At 34.6% G+C, this 12,376-nt stretch overlaps 1 protein-coding gene and 1 long non-coding RNA gene across 2 annotated transcripts in view; both read left to right on the top strand.

Annotated features, from left to right (window-relative positions):
* Positions 1-2,269, top strand: part of LOC145245617 (matrilin-1-like) — a 94,110-nt gene extending 91,841 nt beyond the window's left edge. The window contains exon 10 of the mRNA XM_080107185.1: positions 2,119-2,269. Coding sequence (XP_079963311.1) covers positions 2,119-2,269 — 151 coding nt within the window. The remainder of the gene's footprint in view (positions 1-2,118) is intronic.
* LOC145245703 (uncharacterized) overlaps positions 1-12,376 on the top strand; it is a 45,149-nt gene that overhangs the window by 23,350 nt on the left and 9,423 nt on the right. The window contains exons 4-5 of the long non-coding RNA XR_013863016.1: positions 2,296-2,343; positions 10,049-10,108. This is a non-coding gene — a long non-coding RNA (uncharacterized LOC145245703). The remainder of the gene's footprint in view (positions 1-2,295; positions 2,344-10,048; positions 10,109-12,376) is intronic.

The raw sequence follows: 12,376 nt of genomic DNA, 5'->3' as shown, positions 1-12,376 counted from the left end.
TCTTTCTCTGCCAGGGAAATGTGCGTTGCATCGATAGATTTTGCAGCTGGAGTCCTGAAGCCAGCGTTTTCCACTTCTCCCAGCACGACAGATGATCTTATGCATAAGCCTGGCGATTTCTAGCGTGGATGAAACGCAGGATATTCTGTGTAGCTTAACTTCCATATATATTTTTATAACTTACTACTATCTCTCTCTCATATATATATATATATATATATATATATATATATATATATATATATATGCACCAAATAATACTATACATTACATCGATCGGCCATCGATATCTGCGATTTCATGGATAAGGATTGTTGTGTGTCTATAGAGACAATAAGTGCACAATTGTATATCAGTGTGGAAACTGTAAATCCTTCCATTTAACTAACAGTACCAGGTGCCTTCCTTCTTCAACTCATGGTCTGAAAAGCGATTCACTACTATTGTTTCACGTATCTATTCAGTGACATCATGGATTCCATTCAATCTTGATAGACATTGAAAGAATTAAATGGCAAGGACAAGTCCAAGATGTTGTTGATGTTATTTGCATTATTTTCATTTTTAGTATTACTATTCCCATTTCAGAATTTATTCTCTTATTTTCACAAAGTTTCGGCCAATGTAGTTTCCGTTTATCTTTAGGTGCGTCTCGTAAAACTTGGGGATCTTTACGCCAAATTTGGGAATTGTTACGTCATTTCGAACGAAACCACCTTTTCAATCAACGGAGGTAGCTTGCTCTCATTCTGTCAGCCACTAATTAATTAGAAATTGTATTAATAGTATCGTCCGTGAAACTGATTTGACAATCAACGCTCAACAGACGGTTAGAACTATTGTAGCTTAGAACGTCATTACGCTGCGGTTTCGTGCGAACTAACCCCAGTGAACTAAATAAAGGTTCCGCTCGAAATACAGTCCGAGTTCAACAAACACACACACACATACACATACATATGCGCTGTAAGTGCTTTCTACTGGTTATGGGCATTGTTTCCAAACATCTTGGACTTGTCCTTGCCATTTAATTCTTTCAATGTCTATCAAGATTGAATGGAATCCATGATGTCACTGAATAGATACGATGCGCTTTCAATAAGCTTCCAGACATTTTTCGTATGGGCACTTTTATTGAGAGTACACACATGAAACTCTAGTCTCATTTGAAGTAATCTCGTCCGGCTGCAATGCACTTGTTTCAACGTTCAAACTTCTGGAAGGCCCCATAAAAGAAGTGCGAGCGTGTCAATGACCCTCGTTACACCCTCTTTCATCCCCTCAATTGTCTCATAACGACAGCCTCCAATGTTTTACTTGGGCTTAGGAAATAACCAAAAGGCACAGAGAGCACGGTCTTAACAATAAGGAGGATGAAGAACTGTTTTGATGCCCATCTTGGTCAAATTGCCTGTGACAAGTATGGAGTTAAAGTTAGCACTCTTGGGACAAACTTTCCGCATCTTAGTTCCTCACAGATGATTGTGTGTACAATTCCCACAATGACATGAAATTGTGCACTTATTGTCTCTATAGACACACGACAGTCCTTATCCATGAAATTCTTTATTTCGCCAATCAACTCTGGTGTCCTGACCTCCCACACCTCTCATCATATCTCACTGACTCACTGCCTTTGGATCTCTCATCCAACTTAAAAACTGATGCTCGATTCATACAAGATGGTCCACAAACAGTCTGAAGCATTTCATACGTTTCTGCGGAATTTTTCTCAAGTTTAAAACAGAATTTCATTGTATATCGTTCTTCTAAAGTGTCCTCACGTCCAGAGTGCATTTTTGAAATTCACCAGCTATCGCAACCAGGCTTTAGTAAGGTGCATTCCAATTCCTGCTGTAGCTGTTCATTTGAACCTGAAATCATAAAACTTGGTCAGTCATCTAAAAAGATATATAGCAATAACATACTGAATTTTCCGAGACTACGACAATTTTAAATGCCTGTACAAAAAACATGGACCCTTATTGAAGGCACATCGTATATTTGAAAGCGGTTATTATTTACTCCAATAATATTTTTAACTATTTATAATTATTTACTCCAAATAATAGCTTTAACCTTTAGCATGTGATTTTCGTATTATTCAAAACTTTTTAGTTATACTGGCTACATTCAAAACACCATAAATGTATTGGCTATCAACTGTAGCAAATCATTTTGTAAAAAGCGTATGAGTGTGGCTGTTAAACATGTCTACTATAAAGCTAAATTGATAGATGATAACGGCAAAAGTTTTAGCATGATCTAAAGTAAATAATATTTACATCTTTCTAGGTATGAAATGCTGTCGTGGTTTGTGTAAAAAGCCCATTGTTGTGGAAGGTGAGGTAAGTGAACATTTTGAAGATATATCAATTACTATTTTTAAAATAAAATATTTATTTACTATTTTCCAGGCTAAAATCAACTGTTCTGTCTTCTTAAGATTCATCAGTTTGGCTACATGTATAGAGATTTGAAACTTGGACACTAACAGTAAGCGTGTGGTGATCGACTGCCTAAGTTTTCAAATTTCCGACTTGATGCGTCCGAAATTATATTATTATAAATTCCAATGAAAGTATATCTTTTGTTTATCAATGTTACGGCTGCAAATATGTAGACAAACTGTATAACTGTAAAAATTCATACCACACACACACACACACACACACACACACACACACACACACACACACACACACACACACACACACACACACACACACACACACACATACATATATGAAATTCAATATGGTGACGTCAGACGTTTTCCAACGTGCTTTTTTATGTCTATTTATATTCTTGTTTATTTATATGAATATGTATATATGCGCGCATATATCAATATATATAAATGCTGTTATGTAATTACATATTTCTCCAAATTAATGCAAACTTTATATTATATTTCAGTGTTGGAAAATTTCCTGTAACTACAAAAGAGTACCAGACTAAAACGTTATGAATCAAAAAACGGAAGAAAAAAAAAAGATGAAGAACCTTCAGTTTCCATAAAATTATCACGTGAATGAAATAATTTTTCCACGAAATGAGGTTGACTGAAAGATGCCAACATTTATTTCATATTATTTCTCAATTAATTTTAACTCTAATGGAGAAAATACCTCTTATTTCTTTTATTTATTATTTTTGGTTGTAATTATTATAAATTATAATTATTTGTTTGATGACATTCTTTTAAATCTATAAGCACTGTCTTTGATATTTAAAATTTTTATTTTTCTGTTAGGGCTACTATAAACCCTATGAGAATAGTATAAATTGTACCTTTTTCATAATTATGTAATAAGTTATTGCGCAACCTTTCAGCGTTTAAAGTCAACATGTCTGTATTCTATGTTTACTTTTGATTAACACTTCTCTCGTTTCAAACGTTGATACTTGATCATAGATCTCTGTGAGTCATTAAACAATTTCTTGAGTTGGGTTGGACGCTAGTCATAAACAAAAGATCAAAAGAAAAAATATTAATGTAGACATAAACATACAGTGAAAATACGAAGCGTCAATATAATCTGTATAGAATAAAATATTTCTTCTGGCATTGTGTGCATGTACTTAAAGTTATTTTGTAACAGTTTCAGTTCTCAGCATGGCGGGTCGCGAACATATCCTAATCAAGAGGCTCCATGTTTTGTCTGGTGCGACTTGCATAAAAATAAATATAACAAGTGAATCATACATTGTCCCCCGTGAGTTCACAGCGAACGAGGCATAAAAAAATGACTAAGTTCAGCATTTGCCCTCCTCCCTCCCATTTAGCCCCAAAAGTCCCCAGGGGACGTCAAATCCTGGTGAAAATGAACAAACTGTCCATTTTTAGACCTTAACATATGTAAATTTAAGTTCTGCACCATGCAAAAAAACAAAATACAAAAAAAAAAAAAGAAATGACAAGTTCATTATTTGCACACCCTCATTTAGCCCCCAAAGTCCCCAAGGCCTTAACATATTCAAATTTGAGTTCAGCACCATGCAAAACTGCTAAATAGATATACACAGAAAATTTTGGACAAATATGGTAAAATAGTCTCCAAAATGGAGTGTTTTTATTAGCTCTAAAAGAGCCCCTGGGGCACACCCAAGAGTTATTGCGAAGTATAGACAAATAAAATTATATAGAAATCAGTTAGTTACAACTTTTCAGAAAGTTTTAAACACCCAAGGCATCAATTTTTCTTTAATAGGCACAAAAGTGTCAATTTTAGCCATTTTTACCCGAAAGGCACCCCTAGTGGGGGGCGGAGTTTTCCCGAAAAATCCGTTCTGTTACTTTTTTACTCATATAATGTTTAATGTTTGTGCAACATTTCAAAAATTACAAGGCGTAGTTATTGAGAAAAGTGCGAACAGATGAACGAACAAGGGTGAATTTACAGGTCTACCCTCCTTTTGTCGGTGGACCAATAAAATATCTATTCAAAAACATCTATTTTATTAAAGAAGTTCGTTTGTATTTTTTGAATTGAAAGCTATGTTTAATTTTAGAAGAAATAATCTGTACAAGTCATGGAGGTAAAAAAAAAAGGATCTGTGCAATTCCTTGAGATGGAAAATAATTTTCGGTGAGTAGCTGATCTGTGCAATTCCTTGAGATAGAAAATAATTTTCGGTGAGTAGCTGATCTGTGCAATTCCTTGAGATGGAAAATAATTTTCGGTGAGTAGCTGATCTGTGCAATTCCTTGAGATAGAAAATAATTTTCGGTGAGTAGCTGATCTGTGCAATTCCTTGAGATAGAAAATAATTTTCGGTGAGTAGCTGATCTGTGCAATTCCTTGAGATGGAAAATAATTTTCGGTGAGTAGCTGATCTGTGCAATTCCTTGAGATGGAAGATAATTTTCGGTGAGTAGCTGATCTGTGCAATTCCTTGAGATAGAAAATAATTTTCGGTGAGTAGCTGATCTATGCAATTCCTTGAGATGGAAAATAATTTTCGGTGAGTAGCTGATCTGTGCAATTCCTTGAGATAGAAAATAATTTTCGGTGAGTAGCTGATCTGTGCAATTCCTTGAGATGGAAAATAATTTTCGGTGAGTAGCTGATCTGTGCAATTCCTTGAGATAGAAAATAATTTTCGGTGAGTAGCTGATCTGTGCAATTCCTTGAGATAGAAAATAATTTTCGGTGAGTAGCTGATCTGTGCAATTCCTTGAGATGGAAAATAATTTTCGGTGAGTAGCTGATCTGTGCAATTCCTTGAGATAGAAAATAATTTTCGGTGAGTAGCTGATCTGTGCAATTCCTTGAGATAGAAAATAATTTTCGGTGAGTAGCTGATCTGTGCAATTCCTTGAGATGGAAAATAATTTTCGGTGAGTAGCTGATCTGTGCAATTCCTTGAGATGGAAGATAATTTTCGGTGAGTAGCTGATCTGTGCAATTCCTTGAGATAGAAAATAATTTTCGGTGAGTAGCTGATCTATGCAATTCCTTGAGATGGAAAATAATTTTCGGTGAGTAGCTGATCTGTGCAATTCCTTGAGATAGAAAATAATTTTCGGTGAGTAGCTGATCTGTGCAATTCCTTGAGATGGAAAATAATTTTCGGTGAGTAGCTGATCTGTGCAATTCCTTGAGATAGAAAATAATTTTCGGTGAGTAGCTGATCTGTGCAATTCCTTGAGATAGAAAATAATTTTCGGTGAGTAGCTGATCTGTGCAATTCCTTGAGATGGAAAATAATTTTCGGTGAGTAGCTGATCTGTGCAATTCCTTGAGATGGAAAATAATTTTCGGTGAGTAGCTGATCTGTGCAATTCCTTGAGATAGAAAATAATTTTCGGTGAGTAGCTGATCTGTGCAATTCCTTGAGATAGAAAATAATTTTCGGTGAGTAGCTGATCTGTGCAATTCCTTGAGATAGAAAATAATTTTCGGTGAGTAGCTGATCTGTGCAATTCCTTGAGATGGAAAATAATTTTCGGTGAGTAGCTGATCTGTGCAATTCCTTGAGATGGAAAATAATTTTCGGTGAGTAGCTGATCTGTGCAATTCCTTGAGATAGAAAATAATTTTCGGTGAGTAGCTGATCTGTGCAATTCCTTGAGATAGAAAATAATTTTCGGTGAGTAGCTGATCTGTGCAATTCCTTGAGATGGAAAATAATTTTCGGTGAGTAGCTGATCTGTGCAATTCCTTGAGATAGAAAATAATTTTCGGTGAGTAGCTGATCTGTGCAATTCCTTGAGATAGAAAATAATTTTCGGTGAGTAGCTGATCTATGCAATTCCTTGAGATAGAAAATAATTTTCGGTGAGTAGCTGATCTGTGCAATTCCTTGAGATAGAAAATAATTTTCGGTGAGTAGCTGATCTGTGCAATTCCTTGAGATGGAAAATAATTTTCGGTGAGTAGCTGATCTGTGCAATTCCTTGAGATAGAAAATAATTTTCGGTGAGTAGCTGATCTGTGCAATTCCTTGAGATAGAAAATAATTTTCGGTGAGTAGCTGATCTGTGCAATTCCTTGAGATGGAAAATAATTTTCGGTGAGTAGCTGATCTGTGCAATTCCTTGAGATGGAAAATAATTTTCGGTGAGTAGCTGATCTGTGCAATTCCTTGAGATAGAAAATAATTTTCGGTGAGTAGCTGATCTGTGCAATTCCTTGAGATAGAAAATAATTTTCGGTGAGTAGCTGATCTGTGCAATTCCTTGAGATAGAAAATAATTTTCGGTGAGTAGCTGATCTGTGCAATTCCTTGAGATGGAAAATAATTTTCGGTGAGTAGCTGATCTGTGCAATTCCTTGAGATGGAAGATAATTTTCGGTGAGTAGCTGATCTGTGCAATTCCTTGAGATAGAAAATAATTTTCGGTGAGTAGCTGATCTATGCAATTCCTTGAGATGGAAAATAATTTTCGGTGAGTAGCTGATCTGTGCAATTCCTTGAGATAGAAAATAATTTTCGGTGAGTAGCTGATCTGTGCAATTCCTTGAGATGGAAAATAATTTTCGGTGAGTAGCTGATCTGTGCAATTCCTTGAGATGGAAGATAATTTTCGGTGAGTAGCTGATCTGTGCAATTCCTTGAGATAGAAAATAATTTTCGGTGAGTAGCTGATCTGTGCAATTCCTTGAGATAGAAAATAATTTTCGGTGAGTAGCTGATCTGTGCAATTCCTTGAGATGGAAAATAATTTTCGGTGAGTAGCTGATCTGTGCAATTCCTTGAGATAGAAAATAATTTTCGGTGAGTAGCTGATCTGTGCAATTCCTTGAGATAGAAAATAATTTTCGGTGAGTAGCTGATCTGTGCAATTCCTTGAGATGGAAAATAATTTTCGGTGAGTAGCTGATCTGTGCAATTCCTTGAGATGGAAGATAATTTTCGGTGAGTAGCTGATCTGTGCAATTCCTTGAGATAGAAAATAATTTTCGGTGAGTAGCTGATCTATGCAATTCCTTGAGATGGAAAATAATTTTCGGTGAGTAGCTGATCTGTGCAATTCCTTGAGATAGAAAATAATTTTCGGTGAGTAGCTGATCTGTGCAATTCCTTGAGATAGAAAATAATTTTCGGTGAGTAGCTGATCTGTGCAATTCCTTGAGATAGAAAATAATTTTCGGTGAGTAGCTGATCTGTGCAATTCCTTGAGATGGAAAATAATTTTCGGTTAGTAGCTGATCTGTACAAGTCCTATATTTTATGCTTTAAAATTTTGTAGGCAAAAAGAAAATACACGAAAAAAAATTATATACGGTAGTTCTCAAGGATCCAATATTTTTATAGTGCTATTTCGGTTTCTGATTGCTTGCAAGCAGCACGTGGCTCGATTTGATTGGTCAGTTCCTATCGCCAGTGTCTATAAGTAGAACCTTCCCACTTTCTTTAATCGTACTCCTACTAAATATAAAAGCTATTGCAACAGAAATGTATATTTATTTACATTAGTTGGACAAGAATCTGTTGAAATATTTGATTTATTCCATACTAGCATTTCAGCCCAGCGTTGCCCGAGTGTTTGAATGTGTATGTTGAGCAAAAAAAAAAGCGGTCCACTTTCAAACTATTATGACGCCTTAAAAGTTATTGTTTGGGGCTTAAATCAAGTTATTAAGTTAGATCCATGTCCAACGAACCTATATCTAAAATTTCAACTTTTTAGACCCAAAATTGTCGTTGCGGAGGAGTTTGGTAGAGTTCTCAAAAGTCAAATCGTTGAACTTTGACCCCTTAACAGCCAGATTTCTGGCCGAAAACCGATCATATAGATTTTCCCAAATCTCAATACCCTGTATATCAAATTTCGCGGCTGTAGACTTAAAATTGACAGAGTTATTGCGTAGGGAAATGTACACAGACACACAGATACACAGATACGTTCACTTTTATAGATATATAGATTCTCTTTCAAGACTTAATTGTTCTACAGTATTTCAATATAATGTGTTTCAATATAAAACGTTTCAAACACACACACACGTATCAATATAATATTAAAAGCATTGAAAAGTTGATAAATCTTGAGATGAAGAAAAGCATTCACTTTATCTGTGTTCGTGCAAATTTACTGCTAAAAATGTTTTTTTTTTTTTTAGACAGATGAGTAAATAATAGTTTGATAACTCGTAGCCTTCCGTGGTCAAAAAATAACGCGTGAAACGTGTAAAGCATCAATGAGAAGCAAACATAAAATACGCACAAACAAACATGGTTGAGTATTGATTTCTGGGACATTTTCCAGATATTTGAAATAATAAATTAATGCTTTGAGCTTTTCTAATATACACCATGAAGTTCTGATTCATATAAATTATCGATCATTTAGATTAACTTAACTCAAGCTTTGAAATATATTCTGGAGACTTGATAATACATTATGAAATTGGTATTCGTTTTATCCAGGATACCTTTTGACTTGTTTTACTTCAGTAACTTAAACTTTTACTTATATATATATATATATATATATATATATATATATATATATGACTATTTCATTTAATCTAAATCAATTAAAGCATAAATTAATACACGAAAATGCAATTTTATGCGTAAATTTTCAGTATTTACTTCAACAGTGCTGAATACATAGTAAGAGCTGAACATATGTAGGCAATTAATCTACACAGACTGCTCTGTTCACTCATTGAGCACTCTTTGGTAGACACATGTTGTCTCATTGGATGTACTTCTAGGAAACTAAACTCTACTGGCTAAATATATATATATATAATTATTTTCTACTATAATAATTAAATACCTACAGACACTAGTGTTTCATCCTTTCGGGAATCTTCAGTGCAGGGTGTCACGATTACTACCAGTCGAACGATTCGAACCCCGCATCACGAGACATCTCTGGCTCGATTAGCGGAGACCTAATCCATTCGGCTACCATTAACCGCTTGAAATAATGCTGAATTTTAAACATCTTAATTTTAAGTGTTCATTTACATCAGTCAGACAGTGATCTAATCGTTATACGATGATCTACGCATAAGAGCTAAATTGACCGACTTTTAATTCAACTGAAAATGCTCAACGATAAGAAACGGATTTCTTAAAGAAAGTCTGGAATATATATATATATATATATATATATATATATATATATATATATATATATATATATATATATATATATATATATTCCAGACTTTCTAGCCAGTTAAAAATGAGAAAAAGTTTTAAGCCCGTTGACTCAGAATACGTGCACGTGCTTTGCAGTAAATACCAATCTTATTACTATTATTAATTTTCAAACATATTTATGAAGAAACCAATCCATATTAACTATCTTTACTAAAGTCTATTGTCTACGTTAATAATCTTTTCATGCGTTGTCTTGAGCGATTTTCATAAAAATATAAGCCTATATAATTATTTAACGACTCTATTACTGAACAGTTTGAAAGATTTGTATGATGAATTTACTCGTGTTTTTTTTTTGTTTTTTTTTTTTCAAATAATAAGTTATAAATTATATGCCCTTCCAAGTGTTTTGAATTGTGGCATGAAAAGAAAGGCATTTTGATTAAAATAACTTTTTCTAACATATTTTCACTTTCAGTTGCATGCATGGGCGAGAGAGTCTGCAAACAATTACCCGTTTATAGAAAATGTCAGAAAGGTAATTATTTATTATTATATATATAAAAGATATGTGGCGGTTATGTTGCTCATCCCTGAGTATTTAACACCGCAATCGGTAAACTAGTAACTTGGCCTTGCTCTGATCAGAAACTGATGATACATACATACATACATACATACATACATGATGATGATGATTGCAACGTCTTGTCAGACGAGTGCCACTGCCTAGGACACTTAGTCTGTGAGCCCAAAAAGGACTTCCATCGTCACAGGACCATTTTAATAGACAAATGCTCGAGGGAATATCTATACACAAATGATGTTACATAGTTTTAGCTTTGTACGACAGCTAAGTCTCTCTCTCTCGGTTCAAAATGTTGAGATCCAGCAACAAGCAAGAGCAAAATAGCCAGCAACAAGTTAAACTGCAGACCAGCTTAATGCGTGTACTGGTCTCCCGCTTTATGATTTTTTAAATCAGAGATTTGCTTCTCCTAGAAAGGTTGCCTTCACCACGGCTTATGGGAGCCCTCTCCACCCCAACACACACATACATACACACAAACACACACGGCGCTAGTTGGTCGTTGACTCCGAAAAAGGGTTCGTTCGCCCTTTGGAAGTCTTGTTTTTAATCCTTCAGGGAAACTAGCCACCCTCCTCACCAAACAAGTCTGGTAGGGGAACCAGTTTAGTCGCCGGTGACCCGACCATGAGGCAGGTAGTACTGGGTTACATGGTACCAGTAGCATATGATATAACCTGACATGCATACATACATACATGCACACACCCATGCACGTACACATACACACTCACACACACGCATATACACACACACGCATATATATATATATATATATATATATATATAGTGTTATAATGGAATAATTCCAGGAGGAAATCCGGGTATGAGAGCTCAATGTGGTAAACAGAGCAATAACATAAAAATATAACACGGAAATTACATAATTGTCGATGCAATAATTTATTTTAACCTTATGGTATTTTCAAGCATCTAAACTAGACAATTACATTTTTGATACTGAAATAAAGAAAGAAAAAGAATCGGGCCTCGACCGTCAAAAAACCAGAGGGGGTGGTAGTAGTAATCTACTTAATACATTTTATAGAGAGGGTGGGAGGGATTTTTTTAAAGAAACAACAACAAAAACATTATGACACTTATAAACGGCTGTATGGTAGCTCGATGTAACCACAGATACACACACACACACACACACGCAACAAACACACGCACACACACACACATACACACACACACGCCCCTAAATATGCACGTTTTTACACGTAAATGCCTTGACACGCGTTTACTAACCTAGGAAGAAGAGGGAGAAATATACGGATATAGAGAGAAGGAAATAGAATAAAGAGCGCGTAAGGGAAAGAGAAGAAGAAAGAAAAAAGGAGAGAGTGACAATCCGCTGCCTGTCATATGGTTTCATTAGTCTAGAATCTCTGAGAAAGAGAAGGGAAAGAAAATGGAGATTATATGCGCGTCCTAGAGTTAATTGAGTCATGGAAAGTAAGTCTATTAAAAGATATAAAAAAAATTATATACAAAGTTTTAAAACTATCTGTATGTTATCATGTTAAAATTAGTTAGAAATAAATATTATCTTATAATACATTTAAATATTGTATTTGTAATATTGTATTTGTATTGCAATTACAATTACAAATACAATATTTAAAGGTATTATAAGATAATATTTATTTCTAACTAATTTTAACATGATAACATACAGATAGTTTTAAAACTTTGTATATAATTTTTTTTTATCTCTAAAAAGAAAATTCATTAATCTTATTAAATTACACCCCAGCAACATGCTCCACAAAATATTCAACACAAACACCATCAAACTGAGCTACAGTTGGGGCAATAACTTAGAAAAGATAATACAAAACCATAATAATAAAATTTTAAGCAACAACACATAACAAAATTTAGGGAACAAAACAAAAACGTGGCACTGTATTAATAAATCCAAATGCCCCCTTAAGGAAAAATGTCTCACAACCTCTGCAATTTACCAAGCTAATATTAGAGCCAAGGAAGACCCCACCACTTGCAAATCCTACATCGGCTAAACTAGTAATACCTTTAAATAGAGATACGAGTACACAGGCCACAAAAGCTCTTTCCTAAATCCAAATAAAACATCATTGGCTACATACTACAAGTATTTAACGGGTAAAAATTTGACACCTATTGTTGACTGGCACACTTGCCAGTCACTAAATTCACCTTGCATACTTTGCTTAAATGAAAAACTAT

The sequence above is a fragment of the Euprymna scolopes genome, chromosome 23 (assembly GCF_053919585.1).
Source record: "Euprymna scolopes isolate OS-2025 chromosome 23, ASM5391958v1, whole genome shotgun sequence".
NCBI lineage: Eukaryota > Metazoa > Mollusca > Cephalopoda > Sepiida > Sepiolidae > Euprymna > Euprymna scolopes.
This window is presented reverse-complemented; position numbering and strand designations above follow the sequence as displayed.